General features: G+C 43.2%; 2 protein-coding genes across 2 annotated transcripts; one reads left to right on the top strand and one right to left on the bottom strand.

Moving 5' to 3' along the window:
- Nucleotides 1-1825, top strand: LOC8066139 (UDP-glucose:2-hydroxyflavanone C-glucosyltransferase). Its single transcript, XM_002444941.2, has one exon. The coding sequence runs from the start codon at nt 105-107 to the stop codon at nt 1602-1604; it is 1500 nt and encodes a 499-aa protein (XP_002444986.1). The 5' UTR covers nt 1-104; the 3' UTR covers nt 1605-1825.
- Nucleotides 9884-13751, bottom strand: LOC8074063 (putative disease resistance RPP13-like protein 3). Its single transcript, XM_002443760.2, has 2 exons — nt 12737-13751; nt 9884-12006 (listed from the first exon to the last, which is right to left on the bottom strand). The coding sequence occupies exons 1-2, from the start codon at nt 13600-13602 to the stop codon at nt 10071-10073; spliced, it is 2802 nt and encodes a 933-aa protein (XP_002443805.2). The 5' UTR covers nt 13603-13751; the 3' UTR covers nt 9884-10070.

Raw genomic sequence — 16804 nt, 5'->3', positions numbered from 1 at the left:
TCCACGCTCTGCTGCCACTGGAAACAAAAACCACACGCATACAACGAAACGGCGAGCTCGTCGCGAAGGAAAAAAAAAACCACGAGTACGTGTTCGACCACTCCATGCCCGCCTCTACACCACGGTCAATGGCGATCCCCGGAGAGCTCGACGGCGGCGGCGGCGCTGCTGCGCACGTCATGTTCATCCCAAGCGCCGGGATGGCACACCTCGTCCCCTTCTTCCGCTTCATCACGGCACTCTCGAGCCACGGCGTCCGCTGCTCCGTCATGACCGTCCTCCCGACAGTCTCCGACGCCGAGGCCGACCACTTCGCGGCGCTGTTCGCGGCGCTCCCAAGCATCCAGCGCGTCGACTTCAACCTCCTGCCGCTGGACGCCTCCGCCTTCCCGGGCACCGACCCGTTCCTGCTCCGGTGGGAGGCACTGCGCCGCTCGGCGCACCTCCTCGACCGGCTCATCGCCGGCGCTTACCCGCGCGTCTCGGCCGTCGTCACCGACGTGACCCTCGCCTCCCACGTGATCCCAGTCGCCAAGCAGCTGCAGCTGCCATGCCACGTCCTGTACATCTCGAGCGCCACCATGCTCTCCCTCGTCGCCTACTTCCCCATCCACCTCGACAAGAAGCAGGACGACGACGACGCAGGTGCCGGCGGCGGCGTCGGCGACGTTGACATCCCCGGCGTGCGTCGTATCCGGCAGTCCTCGCTCCCGCAGCCGCTGCACGATCTGAACCACCTCTTCACGAGGCAGTTCATCGACAACGGCCGTGCGCTGAGCCAAGCTGATGGCATTCTGGTGAACACGTTCGACGCACTGGAGCCCATGGCGCTCGCCGCCCTGAGAGATGGCAAGGTGGTCCCTGGTTTCCCGCCGGTGTACGCCATCGGCCTGCTCAAGTCGTCATCGTCACCCAGCAGCAGCAGCAGCTCCATCTTCACCGAGGCCGGTGAGAAGCAGGCGGCTGCGGCGGCCTCCCCTGTCATTGCTTGGCTGGGGGAGCAGCCGGCGAGGTCAGTTGTGTACATCGCGTTCGGGAGCCGGATCGCCGTGAGCCACGAGCAGATCCGGGAGATGGGCGCAGGGCTGGAGGCGAGCGGGTGCCGGTTCCTGTGGGTGCTCAAGACGACGGTGGTCGACCGCGAGGACACGGCGGAGCCGCGCGACGTCCTCGGCGACGAGTTCCTGGAGCGGGTGAAGGGCCGGGGCATGGTGACGAAAGGGTGGGTGGAGCAGGAGGCCGTGCTTCGCCACGCCGCCGTGGGGCTGTTCCTGAGCCACAGCGGGTGGAACTCGGTGACGGAGGCGGCGGCGTGCGGGGTGCCGCTGCTGGCGTGGCCGCGGGGCGGCGACCAGCGCGTGAACGCCATGGCGCTGGAGAGCGGCGGCGTCGGGGTGTGGATGGAGCGCTGGAGCTGGGACGGGGAGGACGGGATTGTGAGCGGCAGGGAGATCGGGGAGAAGGTGAAGGCGGCGATGGCTGACGCCGCGGTCAGGGCAAGGGCGGCTAGGGCTAGCCAGGAGGCCGCCATGGCCGTCGCCGAGGGAGGCACCAGCCACCGGAGCATGCAGGAGTTCATCGGCAAGCTCAAGGCTACTACCTAAGCAGCTACCTCATCTCGATCGGTACATGCATGATCGTCGTGCAATATAATGGAGTAATGCTCTGCAGTATACAGCCGGAGCGTATAGTCGTGATTATGTGTGCTTATTTAGCTCATATTTCATTGTTCCACTACCTCTCGTAAGTGTCGCTATAACAATATCTGTATCTCCAAAATAAGTTTACTAATTATATTATATAAATATTAATATTCTCTTGTAGATATATTTGCTCAAAGTTTAAAATGTTTAATTTCTATCTTGATAAGTGAGAATATGATCACGGAGGGAGTGTTGTATCGTTTAGATGCCGAATACCGCTCATCTTGTCTTGCAGCTGACCTAGTAGCCATCAACTGCTAACACGTAAATAAAATTCAGGTGCTTGAATTTGAATTTATTTTCGTGCGACGGTTATTACATATATTTTATATGAAAATTGCAGCTGTAGGTCATTGTAATCTGTGTAGGCAGCAATTTTTGGTTTCCACAATAAAAACACGTTAGACAAAATCATAAATCCGATAAGATCTAATTTGTGTGGGCGCAAAGACAATTAAAAAATATATCTTTTGTACTCAGACAAAAACAAAATTTTGATATGTTATAACACAAGAACAATTGAACAAATAACAAATTATAAAAGTATTTTGTACTAGTGGATGGTACAAAAGTCATAGAACAGCTTCTCTGTTTGGTGATAAATGGCTGGGTAAGGACATTTTGGTTGTGCATTTGTCCTCCACTAGTGGATGGTACATCACGTTCATCAAACTTTTTGGTTAGGCATTTGCCCTCCAGTTTGGTGATAAATGGCTTGGGTCTGTTTAGATTTGAAATTTTTTGGTCTAAAGATTTTTTTTTGTGGAATTAGGGTCTAGGAACGCCTTGTTTAGTTCACCCCGAAATCCAAAAAGGTTTCAAGATTCCCCGTCACATCGAATCTTGCGGCACATGCATAAAGCATTAAATATAGACGAAAACAAAAACTAATTACACAGTTTGTCTGTAAATCACGAGACGAATCTTTTGATCCTAGTTAGTTTATGATTGGACAATATTTGTCAAATAAAAACGAAAGTGCTACAGTAGCGAAATCCGAAATTTTTTCGGAACTAAACAAGGCCTAAACGGGGCAAAAATTTTGGGCTGCAGAACCTGCTACTGTGCACGCACTCCCATGTAAGCCCACCAATAACAACTGCATGCAGCCCAAGTCGTGTCAGAAAAAAATTGACAAACTAAATACCTAAAATTTTTCGCGTGCGTCAGACTTTTGAGCTAAAGTTCTGACCACAAAAATTTTTACCACTTTGGCCAAAAATTTTCAAATCTAAACATGATGTCCAATATACCCCTCGTTTAATGAATTTTTGTAGTGACTTGTATGGTATGTTTGCATATGTTGCTATATGCGAGTGTTTTTTAAATAAAAAAATATAAATTATTGGCAAGCAATTATTAGAGGCCGGAAACGGTTGGAGAAAGCCTTCTTTGCTGGTTCTAATTCTTTTTGACGACTTGGAAAACTCATTAATTTTGGGAACTAATTTCTGGAAACTTTTAGAGATGCTCTGAGTAACCACTAACCAAACACATTCTACAAAAAATAACCAGACACTCTTTTTTCATGAATATGGTTCTCTTACTATCTCACCGAAAGGTTTTTCCACTTGTCACAATCAATTTTTGCTAATGGTTGTAATCTTTTTACTAGCGGTTCATAATATATAGGCGCCATTACAAATAAACTGTGGGCTCAAACTATAAACCACTAGTGTAAATACATTTAGTGATTGTTTTCTTAAGTCTATCGCTAGTAGAAATACAGGTTAGTAAAAATTTTATACGGACTGTTTTCTTAACCTAGCGCTACTATAAACCACCAGTGTAAATACAGTTAGTTTTTTTTTTCAGTTTTTCAAATGGATACATGGTCTAAATGAAAATTATAGTATTCGAAAAGATCTACAACTACAAAGTTGAAACTTTTTTCATTCAAATTCGCTTAAGGCTTCAAATCTTCATTTGAAAATTTTACAGAGTAAATATACTAGGGATTGTTTCTCGTGCTCAGTCACACAAGTGACTTTAGGGGTGCAGTGGTAAGGGGCGACGTATCCCGCGAGACCTGAGGTAGTGAGTCTTTTTTGCTAATCTTTTAGCCTTCACAACCGCGACTCTCCCTGATAAATTTTTTGCTAACTTTTTAGCCTTATTCACAACGGTGATTGTAAATCGATTTACAGGGTTCACTCGCTACTGTAAATATTTACAAAGGTGGTTCTTAGATGACGCCCATAAAATTAGCTGACTTTAATTAATCTTTCACACTGGTAGTTGTTAAAAGTGCTAGTAAAAATAGGTTTAGAACTACCAGTATGAATGTTCTCCTATTCTGCATTCAACGGTGGTCAAAATTGCTTGTCAGTAGGGGGACACCACCCGCCTTCATCTATCCACGGGTTTTCACGTGTATCCTATGCCGTTGGAGTGGATTGAGATAAAATTTAGTTCAAATTTCACTCCAATCCACTCCAACACATATAAATTGATGTGAATCTAACTACATCCAAACAGCCTTACAGTTCCCATTCCCAATCATCACAGTCTTTTCTCGTCTCCCAGCCGCCGCCGTGGTTCCAAACTCCGTCAATCTCTCCGATCCTACCTGTCGCCACACTCTCTCACACACACTCCCAGAGCTCTCGGTCTCTCTCTCTCTACACTCTTGTTCCTCTCTCTCCAGCACTCTTGTTCTCTCTCTCTCTCTCTCTCTCTCTCTCCCTCTACAGAGCTCTCGGTGTCTCTCTCCCATCGTCCCTCTCTCTCCGTCTCTCTCACTGTCCCTCTCTCGCTCTCTCTCTTTCAGATCCGAATCCGACACTCGTCTCACTCTCACTCTCACTCTCACTCTCTCTACATGATTTTGTTCTTTTTCTTCAGAATTTTGGTCGACAGTTTTGTGCTCCTTCATCTCCCCTAGATTATTCTTTTCTTTTCTAAGTCACTAAATAGATGCACTTCTAGCTCGGTCATGGTTTTTTTCAACATTCTAACATAATATATGCTGCTCCTTTAATTTTCTTGTTCGATTCACACTGGGTCGATTCGTGGTGGACTGGATCTGCATGCTGCTGCCTGGGTTCGTTTGGATCTGCATCCGGTGGTCGGTGGTTTTTCCTATTGAGTTCTTGCTTCCTCGCTTTTTTATTCAGAACTGATTCTTGTTTGTTTTTTTCACTATTCTTTTCGTCTGGATAGTCCTTGCACTTCAGAGGACATAAATCTGTGTATGTAGTTCAAACACTGCAGTTTTTACCGTGAGTGAATATGGTTTTTACCATCAGTAATATTTCATATTTCTTCCTGGCAATGCAGAACTTGTGTGTGTGCTTTAACAGCATGTATCCTTAACTTAGTATACTTTCCACATAATTTCATCCATTTAGCTTCTTTGTCAGTCGAAAAAACACTAATTAGTAAATATAGTTTGACATTGCTTATTGTTTTCTTGTTAAAATTCCTGTGTAGGAAATTAGGAAATAAATTCAGTCTCATTTCTTATGCATCTCATGTTTAATATATATATGTTTATTGACTCACATGTCAGATCCGCACTTTTGTACTGAAAATGGTGTCCTAATGGTGGTGTCCGTGCAGGAATTATTGACATTAATATTAGTTCCAAAATCGTATTATTATCCCTAGGTCTACTCACTTTTCAGTAGCAATCTATTTCTTCTCAACCTCCCATGCACTGTCATTTTGCATTCTTTTTATTCATCTGACTTGTCATGTTTATGTTATATGAAATACAACATCTTTCTAGACTGGGGTCTACTAATTGTCGTTAGAAATCTAAATTCAAACAACAACATTATATTTCTTAGATGTTAGTTCTGTATCCTGCTTCAAGTCTACTGTCTGCGTGAGTTCCCATTTTTGGGTGGTGTAGGTCTAGTGTGTTAGTATCTTTTACTCGTATCAGGAGTTCACATATTTAGTATCAGATAGTTTTTTTAAAAGTTTTTCTTGAGCCATCTATTAATTGCCAACATTCATTTTATACTACCACTTTTGCAGATATAAAAAAAATTGTAGGTTGCAGATGTGCTTATTTTGTTCAATATGAATGCTATTTTTGTATTGCAGAACTGTTTATTTTAGATCTAATGAGTTTATTTATCAATTATCCTGCGTGGTATTTTCAATTATTATTGGTGACATAGGTCTATCAGTATTGTTATCTTCAAAATGATATTTCTTTGAGGTAATATGCATATTTAAGATCTATATATCTTTATGAAATTGTTATACTGCACAAATGTTCAGATTTGTAGCTGATTTAAAGTGGCACTTTTTAACAGTACATTAGCTCCTCTAAGTTGTAGTGTAGACCTGCTGCATTTGTTGCAACCAGATTATACTGCTGCATAAGCCTGTTTTTTTATTGAAAATAGTTATTCAGCATGAATTTTATATTTTTCTTTGAATCTTTTAATATATTAGTTACCTTTTTCCTGATATTACTTTTTGGTAATCAGCTGGTTCAATATTGCTTTTAGGTTGTACATGTCTGATAAATGACAACCTGCTGGTTCAATCAGCTGGTTCAATATTGCTTTTTGGTAATCAGCTGGTTCAATATTCCAATTCAATTCTCAATATGACAATTCTGATAAATGAATTTTCAATACAGCAATATGATATATTAGATCATATTCAAAAAGTTCAGGATTGCATATGATAAGATTGTCAATGACTCTGCCTAGTAAGTGCTCTCTGTCACACACATGACTCATGTTCTCACTCATGCACACTAAATCTATTATGGTATTGTCCACGTACTAAGTGTGTAGCAGCACTACGAAATATGCACTCAGTACTGGAATGACAAGTATAACACAGAGAGCGTGTCAGAAGAGGTAACAAGGGAATAGTCATTCAGTTTCATTCTGCCCTGGATGCAAATGGATTGCATTTGAGCACAATGTCCGCATGCAGTTTATTGGAAATTTATTTGGATTCCAAATTCATGTAATATATATGGAATACTACAGTTTTGAATTTAATTCAATTAATAAAACTTATGTTACTATTTCTACCAAATTTACTCTGGTGTTTGCAGCTAAAACATGTAGTTTTCTAAGAATTCCACCGCAAATATACACTGATATATTACAGCTACCTATTTTTATCCTTAGAAGACCAGTAGTTCTTCCGTGTATTTTTTATTCTTTCTTACTACCTTTATTATAATGTTAGTTAGCCTATTACTCCTAGGCTCTCATTTTTTATTTTGGTACAAACATGAGATGGGATTTCCAGTAATTTCTGTTCCTTACTTTCTGCTACCTTAATTAAGGACTAAATCATGATGCTTTTTTTTAACAATTTATAATTTTATTCTAAAAATATGTATTTCAGAGTATATGTTTCACTAAGAAGACGTAGTCAGTACCATATATAGCTAAACTATTTTTACAAATATCTATTTCAGACTAACAAGATATGTGTGGTTTTGTTTCCCAGTTGATCTGACATAACTGTGTATGAATTACTCCCTTCATTACAAATTATAAGTCGCTCTAACTTGTTTGGCACATCAATTTTTCTAAGTATCTAGATATATTGTTAATCTGTTATATCTAGATACTCTCTCCGTCCATAAAAGAATACAATTATGGGATATGTCCCGATCAAAAAAGTTAAAGTTTGATCGAGTATATAGTAAATATTATTAACATTTATGTCTCTAAGTTAATTTATTATAAAAATATAATCTGCAAATAATCCAATGATGCTTATTATTTTGTAGCTTTCATTGCAGGCAAAGCTCCAAGGTTTACGCAATAAGGCTATGGAGAAGGAATTACAAATTGTTTATTTGGAGTCTGAGTTGCTGAAGATTGAGCTGCATTATAGCTGTACTAACCAATCTGACAAGTCGGTCGATGATATTGTTGCCCAAAATGCAATTATTAGATGAAATAGCTTGTGATGAGTAAATATGTAACTTTTAAATAACATTCATCTCTTTCAAGAATCCTAAAAGTGATACTTATTTTGGGATGTATATTTATTATATATAGTTTCTGCATTTTTTCTGGAGCTCAATGCTACTCCTACCCCTTGAAAGTGATGTTTTGGATCTCGTGTCAATTGTCTTATTTAAAAAATTTATATAAATATTGATTATTTTGTTATGACTTAATTTATTATTATTTAGTAATGATTTATTTATTTTATAATTTGTAAAAGAAATTGAATAAGACTGGGGTATGTGTTAGCTGCATCGCTATGCATATCCTTGGAATCCACGATGATAATGCAGGTGTCAGTGTCACCAACTAGCATACTTTCTTCGTCCATAAGTAAATGCAGCCTTTCCAAAAAATCAATTTTTTTAAAGTTTAACTAGAAATATATTAAATAATATCAGTATTTATATATGTAAATAAATATATTATGAAAGTATATATTTTATGCTCAACCTAATAATATATATTACATATGATAAATATTAGTGTACTTCCTATTTATATATATATTTGGTCAAATTTTAAAAAGTTTGATTTCTCGAGAAACCAAACATGTGAACGGGAAGTACTCCCTCCGTCTGTTGTTCTTGTTTTCCAAGAAATAACTTTAACTAAATATATATTTTCCTCCGTTTGTGTTTACTTGTCACCAACCTTTTACTATAGCAAATTTGATCATCTTTTTTTTCTTCTAAAATATCTTAGATACTTCAATATATATAACACTAATGAATGTTCAATAAAGAACTATATATGTGAAAACTTGATGTATCTAAAAATCTTTTTTAGAAAAAAGAATATCGTCAAAATTGCTACAGTGAAAGTTTGGTGACAAATAAACACAAACGGAAGTAGTATTAAAAAGTATTAATACTTATAGTAAAAAAAATGTAACGAGCAGAGAAAAAAAATAGGAAAAGAAAGATAAACCGTAAATTTACTCTTATTAAGACGCCTAAGCTCGGCAGGAGGCTGGCGTGCCCCCGTGTCCTGTACGGCGTCCCGGCCAGCAAAAAAAAAGGGATCGTGTGGTGGCCAAAAATCCCGTCTCTTTCAGTCCAACCTTTCTTCATTATTTCTCTTGACTCCTCCGCTTCTTGCTCCCATCGCCCCTTCCTCTCTCAGTCTCTCCCTCTCGCTCCTATCACCCTCTCCCTCTCCCTCTCGCAGCTTCCCTCTCCCGGCACTCGCCGATGTCTACGCTCGTGGTTTTTAGCTCGGGTTAGCCAACCTCGGCGTGGGTGGCGCATTGGCCCAGACAGCCGCATTGGCCCTGGCAGCGACGGCCCCTAGGGCGGTGGCTTTGGTGGTGGCGGCTCCTAGTGCCATGGCCAGTGTGGTGGTGGCACCGACGACGACACAGACCTAGGTTGGTGCCCATCATGTCTGCTCTTCGTTCCCATGCACCAATATGGAAACCCTAGCCGTCCTTTCCATCAAGGTCAGCTCTCACGCAACCACCATCCTCGGCTTTCTTTGCTTTTTAGGTTGGTGCTTTGGCGGAATGACTATTCCGTGTTGGCAGGATTGTTATCCTGTGTTTTTAATTGGGATTGCTATCCCATAATCTTAATGGGTTGCTACCCCGAGTTACTATCCGAGGTTGCTAAATCTGAGATCTTAATAATAATAATTATAATGGTGACTAATAATATTGTTAATTTACTTTCATCTATTACGGATTGGGATGCTTTACTCATATTTAGTAATAGGTTGTTTAAATAAAAGAGATTATAATAAAAGTTTGTCAACTTAAAAAGCTCACCTGCAGTTAAACAGTGTCAGCTTTTTTCCTTTGATTAAGTCTTGCATGTCATTATATTTTCCGCCTATACTTGTTGAGTTCGACATGAACTCACTCTTACTATTTTCCCCACACCTCAGAAGACGGACAAAGATGTCATGGAGTTTCTAGAAGCTTGTCAGAAGTGCTTGGCGTACGGAGCCCCCCGTCAGCCATGGAGCCTAAGAAGTTTAGCTACTGTTTCCGCGTACTATGATAGTTGTAAGTGTTATTACAAATATGTTTTCCGCTATATATAACATTGTTTCTGATATTTCTATTCTTTTGTTATATGTGTGGACTTCCTGGACACATATGACGACTCTAGTCTTCTTTTAAAAACCAGGGTGTGACAATATATGATGCGTTTTTCTACACGCGCGTGTAGTTACTCTCATGTCTATATCTCTATCTCTAGAATTAAGGATATATACATTTACCGGTAGGAACTTAGGTACCAAAATTCACAGAACATGCCGACATAACTTTTATTCAAGAAAGAAAGTAGGATATCATGTTACAGGATACAAGCTAATTCAGTTGATACAATACAAGGAATGTGATGTTTTCTTACTTGTTGCTATTTATTTTTACCCATCCATGTTTACTGCCGCTACTCCAGTACTCCACTCTGCAGGGGGGCTATATGAAAATAGCACTCTTGAAGGTATTTTTTAAATCTTTGACTTCACGATGACTGAGACCCTTGCCAACTACTATTCTGAATTGGAATCCCTTAATAAGAGATTTGAGATGCTCAATGCTTGGGCAAGTACGTTTTGAATCTCCTTGGTAAGCATGGAACTGTAACACAAACTTCTCAAGTTTGGGCATGGCACCTTGATTGAAGGACACCGGCATGATCCTACAACTGATAAATAGCTCCTTGAGACAAGGAAATCCGGATTCCAGAACGATGATGCCTTTTGTAGTTGTAGATGGCTCTTTCACCGTGAGTCGGAATCGGACAAGCCTGTCTAATTTTGCAACTATTTCTACATCTTTCTCCAACATAGTTCTGACAGTTAGTTCCAGATCAGTGAGCTTACTGAGTAATCCAATCCACCTTGGCACGTAAGGGAAACCGTAGTCTCCTATTATTCTCAGATTTTGAAGATGATCAGGTGGTGAAGTGATTAAAGATGGAGTGAGATAGATTCGTAGGAATGAACTAATAGAATAATTTCCCAATAAATTCAAATGCAGTGATTGGAGCTTGCACTTGAAGAGTTCACTCATTATCAAAGACAAAGTATTCACACACTCATCTTCGTACTTTCTTCCCTCTTTCCCTTTCAGGTGCACATAGGTCATGTCTAGTTTCCTCAAATTGGTTAATCTAAGTAACTCCTTCACAGCTTCCTTAGACCTCTTACAGGCTACCCTAATGCATAATATCTGTAGAGGTCTCATGTTTCCAATACCTTGTGGTAGCTCTGCACCACCAGCAAGCAAATGTACCAGCCTCTGCAACCGGGCAACTTCCACTGGCAGCTCTCTTATGTTTGTTTGCGTCAAATCCAGGGTCTCTAGACATTTTAAATCACCAATTTGCCGGGGCAGCTCACTGATCCATGTACTCTTAAGACTCAAGTACTTCAGAAGGATTAACTCACCAATGTCCTTCAGGTGTCTACTGTTCACACCTTCACAGCATTCAAAATCCAACATCCTTAGGTATCTACCAAGTGGAACAGAATCAAGTTTATTAATGTTCCCATAAATTGTCAATGATCGAACATGAGTCACATTGAAATTTGTCAAGTCTAAATCATCTGTTGTGGTGCCATAGTCTAGAGATAACCGACGGACAAATTGTCGCTGCGTGGATGTGGATTTACCATGTATGAATGTAACAAAGTTCTCTTCAGATGACTTCTTGGTGATGAGATCAAACATCACATCATGAATTTTGCATGCATGAATTTCACCAAAACAATCAACGTCCACTGCCTGGATCATGTTCCTGCCAATTAGTTCAGTGAAGTTGTTATCGGCTACTTCCTGCATGCTCATACCAGGTTTTTCATCTACAAATCCTTCTGTAATCCATCGGCGTGTTAATCGATCCCTTCTAATTGCGTAGTCCTCTCGAAATGCACTAAGATACAGTAGGCAGACCTTGAGATGTTGAGGAAGATCATCATAACTAACCTCAAATGCTTGCCACAACCAAGAGAGACCATCATTGCTTCCAGATCCTAAGGAGTCGTACACTTTCTCCCATTCTGTTGCTTCTTTCCCTTTAGTAGCCAAAATGCTCGATATGCAGACTATGACCAGTGGCAAACCAGCACATTTTTTCAGGATTTTCGTTGACAATTCTTCCAAATCATGAGGGAAATTATCTTCGGAGCCAAAAGTTCGACGAAGAAACAATGTCCTTGAGTCAAGGTGCTTCAGAGATGCTACCTTATACACGAAATGACCAGGATGATGCCGTGAACAGCATGCTTTGGCAACAGACTCGTTTCTAGTAGTTGTGATAATCATGCTATCAAGAGAGTTGTCAGGGAGAGCGCGGCTAATACGGTCCCATGCTGGTATTTCCCATAGGTCGTCAACGATGATCAAGTACCTATAATTGCATCCCATCGTAACAGAGGTTAGATGAGCAAAAAGGAAAGAAATCATATATTTGACTAACTATAAATCGAAGTATAACATATTAAGGATATCCATGTGCGGATGAATCGAATTGTTCAACAAATAGGAACATTGTTGTAAAAAAAACAAATAGGAACATTGCAACACAAACATCAATAAAAAATCAATTGGTGGAGCGTAGTCTAAGTGCTATGGGTTATACTGTAAGCGGCTATAAAACTCATTCACTTATGAACGTTGGAGGCGGAGGCCTGAATGTTACATTCCTTATTCTAAAAAAAAAAAAATCAACCGAAATGCTTACAGATTAACTCTTTTAAGTTACTAATCCTACAAATAGCATGAAGTACTAAATCTTCATATGCATTCAGCGGCAAGCTTGCTTGTAGCAAACGCCACAGCTTATAAGAAGTAGTAAATTAATTTTTGGTTAGAAGCATTTTGTAGAGGATGCAGCAGGATTTGCTTGTAACTTAGTCCGATTATTTCATATATCATATCCAGCTGTAACTCCCTGCTGTTGTTCAAGCAATAATCTGAACTGAACCTTCCCAGACAATCGATGTTTCAGTAATCCAACGAATTAGGCCAATTAACTAAGGGAATTGCAGAGCGTCTCTAGTCCCTACACATCAACTGAAACTCGATCATAAAAGAAGAGAATAGGTACAGCTAGGCTAGGTGGTGAACCAGAATCAAACCTCTTGTCCTTGAGGTTGTCTCTGAGCCTGTCCACGAACTGGCTGTCCTCCCATGTCTCCATACTAGCTATGGCTGGGGAACTCCCACTCCCAGTGGTAATCATGACCTGCTGCAGGATGTCCTTGAGAACCCTTCTAGGGTCTGGTTTCCTTGACACAGTGACGAACGCTCGGCACTGAAACGAGTCCTCGAGGCTGTGGTACACAGCCTTGGCCAGGGTTGTCTTGCCAACGCCAGCAATTCCAACCATGGAAGCAACACGGCGGCGACCAGATCCATGCTTTCTTGCAGCACTTGTAAGGTTGGCAATGAACTCATCCCGTGGTCCGTCGATTCCCACCAGCAGGTTGGTCGACGTCGTCTCATCGGGCGGGGGCGGCAACTGCCATTGCAATTGCACGGTAGTAGTGGAGCTTGGAGGAGTGCCCAATGGCGGATACCTCGCGCGCTGCTCGCTCAACTCCTGCGCCTCAAGTCGGAGGCGGCGTAGCTGCTTGGCGATCTGGTGGCGAGCCATGAGCGTGTACACGAAGTGCTTGACCATGTCTGGGATCTCTTTCGGAGCTGGGCCAACACGACATGTGAAGTCGTCGATGGCATCCTCGACATGGTACGCAAGCTCCCGCACCTTCCTCACCCACACCTTGTCTTGGGCACTGGTGGTGGTCTGCTGCAGGTAGTGGCGGTAGCTCGCGTAGTCGTAGTCCTGGAGGAAGGCATGCATGAACTCCAGCTCGGACTGGAGAGACTTGACGTCGTCATGCACGCCAACCTGGAGATCATACTCTCGGCCAAGAAGAGCTTTGAGCTTCTCAGCGAGGACGCCCATGATGGCCTTCGAAGCGGTGGTCGCCATTACGTACATCACCTCATCACCTCCATGGGCGATAATAAGCCGATTAGAAGGAAGAGGAACCCGGCCCCAGTATATACACAAACACGAAGGCCCGTGTGGCTGATCAGTTGAGTTGACTCTTCCTAGCTTGCGCAGTCGTTGATCCGCTCCTGTGGCTGTGCTGTGCTCTCCCCAATAATTCAAGGCCGGCCGGCCAGTTTGACACGTTCCTCTGAATCTCTGGTGAGCGCCAGCAGCTAGCACATGGATTTTCTACCAAACAGGGTCCACCGCGCGTCTCAATCGGCTCTGTCCATTGCATCTTGCATGCCAAACTATTTGCAAGTCACATTCCACAAGAGAGAAATAATATATATGGTACTGTATCGCTTTCAACTTTCAATTGGATGTGGAGAGCACAACAGCCTTCACTGTCGTCGTGTGTGTGTTTGGTCAAGATATGTATGCTTAGAGCCTCAGCTCAAAAAGTAATTAATTGATAAATCAATAAGTTTTCCAAGTGGCTAAAAAAAATTAGGTGGGTACAAGGGGCGGCTCCGAGCAGAATCCATCACGTTGCTCAAAACATCGGATGGGAACAAATGGCCTGACACCTTTATTAAGGGTAGCTGCATACAAGATAATTTTAGGACGGTACGCCTTTCCTGCAAGGTTCTGCACGCGAGGAAAATCCCTAGCATTGTGCGAAAATTGACATTGCTAAAGCCTTCAACTTCGTTTCCTGGACTTTCTTGCTTAAGGTTCTGGAACATATGGGGTGCGGTAGACGGTGGCGAAACTGGATTTCGGCTATCCTTTGCATAGCAAGCACGAAGGTGATCACTAATGGTGTGCCAGGTAGAAGAATCTGCCATGCTAGGGGGTTACGACAGGGGGATCCACTTTCTCCAATGCTCTTCGTGCTCGCTATGGAGGTCTTCAATCATGTACTGTCTTGGCTGGATTCTGTTGGCATGTTGGCGAAGCTTGGGCTGGCTGGTCAGGTACAGCGAGTCAACTTGTATGCTGATGATTTGGTCATGTTCTTAGCACCCTTGGACCAGGACCTGCACGCCTTGAAGTCCTGTCTCCGGATCTTTGGTGCTGCCTCGGGTCTTTTTGCCAACCTGGACAAGAGTGTCGCGACGCCCCTGCACTGCTCTGAAGCAAACATTGCTTTGGTACGTCAGATTCTAGACTGCAGGGTTGAGGACTTCCCAGTCGCTACTTGGGCATCCCTCTCTCTATTTTCAAGCTGAGACAGCAGCCACTCATTGACGCGTTGGTTGCCAGACTGCCACTTTGGAAAGTAAATTTGCTAAATGAAGCCGGTAGGACGACTTTGGTTCAGAACACCCTGTTTGCAATCCCCGTGCACATGTCCATCGCTCTCTGTCTTTCTCCCTGGGCGATTGATTGTATTGATAAGCTTCGCTGAGGCTTCATTTGGGTTGGGGCTGCGTCAGTTTCAGGTGGAAAATGCAAAGTGGCTTGCCTTGTTTGCTGTCGGCCGCGAGAGTTGGGCGGCCTTGGAGTGGCTGACCTGAGGAGAGCAAGGACTGCCCTAAGAGTGCGCTGGCCCTGGCTGCGCAGGGTGGGCCAAGCACGTTCCTGGGCACCGTTGCCAGAACAGGGGGAGAAGGCAGTGCTGGACCTGTTTAAAGTCATGACGACATCGACCGTTGCAAGTGGCGAATCCACCTTCTTTTGGGTCAATTGCTGGCTGCAAGGCTCCGGGGTGTGTCAACTTGCGCCTACAGTGTTCGCGGCGGTTCCTAAACGCCACTGGGGGACGACGGTGGCTGAGGCGCTTCAGGACTTTGCTTGGGTGCGCCATATCACTGGGCCACGCTCGTTGAGATTGGTTGCTGAATTTGTACAGCTATGCAGGGCAGTTGAACAGGTTTATTTGACGCCCGAGACGCCAGACACCTTTTCCTGGAACCTGACGTCCAGCCAGCGCTACACGACGGCGTCCGCCTACGGTGCGATGTTTTTTGGCTGCTCTAAGCCGTTGGGGGCGGCGTTGATCTGGAAAACTTCGGCGCCACCTCGCGTTAAGTTCTTCTTCTGGCTTGCCCTTCACGGTAAATGCTGGACCGCAGACAGGCGGTGGCGACATGGGCTGCAGGATCAAAATTCATGCATCATATGCGATCAGTGAGCCGAAACTCTAGATCACATTATCTTGGGATGTGTCTTCAGCAGGGAGGTTTGGACTGTCTGTCTCAGGGCGTTCCACCTGCTTAGGCTAGTCCCGGCGCAGGAGGAACGGATTATGGTTTGGTGGACAACGTCGCGTAAGCTTCTTCCAAAGGAGCTGAGGCGCGGTTTTGACTCCTTATTCTTTCTGGTTGGCTGGAATTTGTGGAAGGAGAGGAACAGACGGATATTCGATACAACCAACCGGCAACCGCTGCAACTTGCCCAACTCATCTTGGAGGAGGCTGCTCTCTGCATCGCGGCAGGGTACAGACCGCTGGGGGTTCTCGACGCTCGGCGCTCTGGTTGATCTGTGTGGTGCTTTTGTAGTGCTTTGGTTTTTTTCTCCTATTTGGTTTTGTCTTCTTCGCTGTCTCTTTCCTTGTGTGAGTGTGTGTCTGGTAATATGGGGATTACCTTTTGTCAGCTCTGAACTTTTTGCTTAATGAAACACGTGCCAATGCATGTTCTCGAAAAAATCACAACAAGAGGTGGTTGAGTACGTCAGGCTTTGGGAGGCTATTATTAGCGAGATCAGTTTAACTCCCAACACTGAAGACAAAATCACGTGGCGATGGACGGAACACGAAGAATACACAGCTCAGAGCGCCTACATTCAGCCAAAAAAAAAAAAAATCGCGCCAAAACGGAAAGCCAAAGCTGAGCCCAAATACCGCTTTACACTACTACATAAAAATTCCTCACCGCCAACAACTTAAACAAACGAAATTGGCAACACGATCCAATCTGCAAATTATGTGGGGTAAAACCGGAGACTCCAACTCATCTTTGCAAGGACTGTCCTTTCACAAAGCAAGTATCAGAACTAATAAAACAGTGGTTGGGGCGTTGGGCTTAAGTATCCTGAAGACCTGAACTCCATCAATGTGACGGGTTCATTGCACTCATTCTGGCGCAAATATCGTACTAAGATCGACAATGACTAAAGAAGGAAATTTTGACAGGGTCATCCCAACCGCATTGAGTGTGACTTATAGCCACATTTTGCTACAAATTGCTCTACACATGT

This window comes from Sorghum bicolor, chromosome 7 (genome assembly GCF_000003195.3).
Source record: "Sorghum bicolor cultivar BTx623 chromosome 7, Sorghum_bicolor_NCBIv3, whole genome shotgun sequence".
NCBI classification, from domain to species: Eukaryota; Viridiplantae; Streptophyta; class Magnoliopsida; order Poales; family Poaceae; genus Sorghum; species Sorghum bicolor.
The sequence above is the reverse complement of the archived record's forward strand: the minus strand, read 5'-3'. Positions and strand labels throughout refer to the sequence as shown.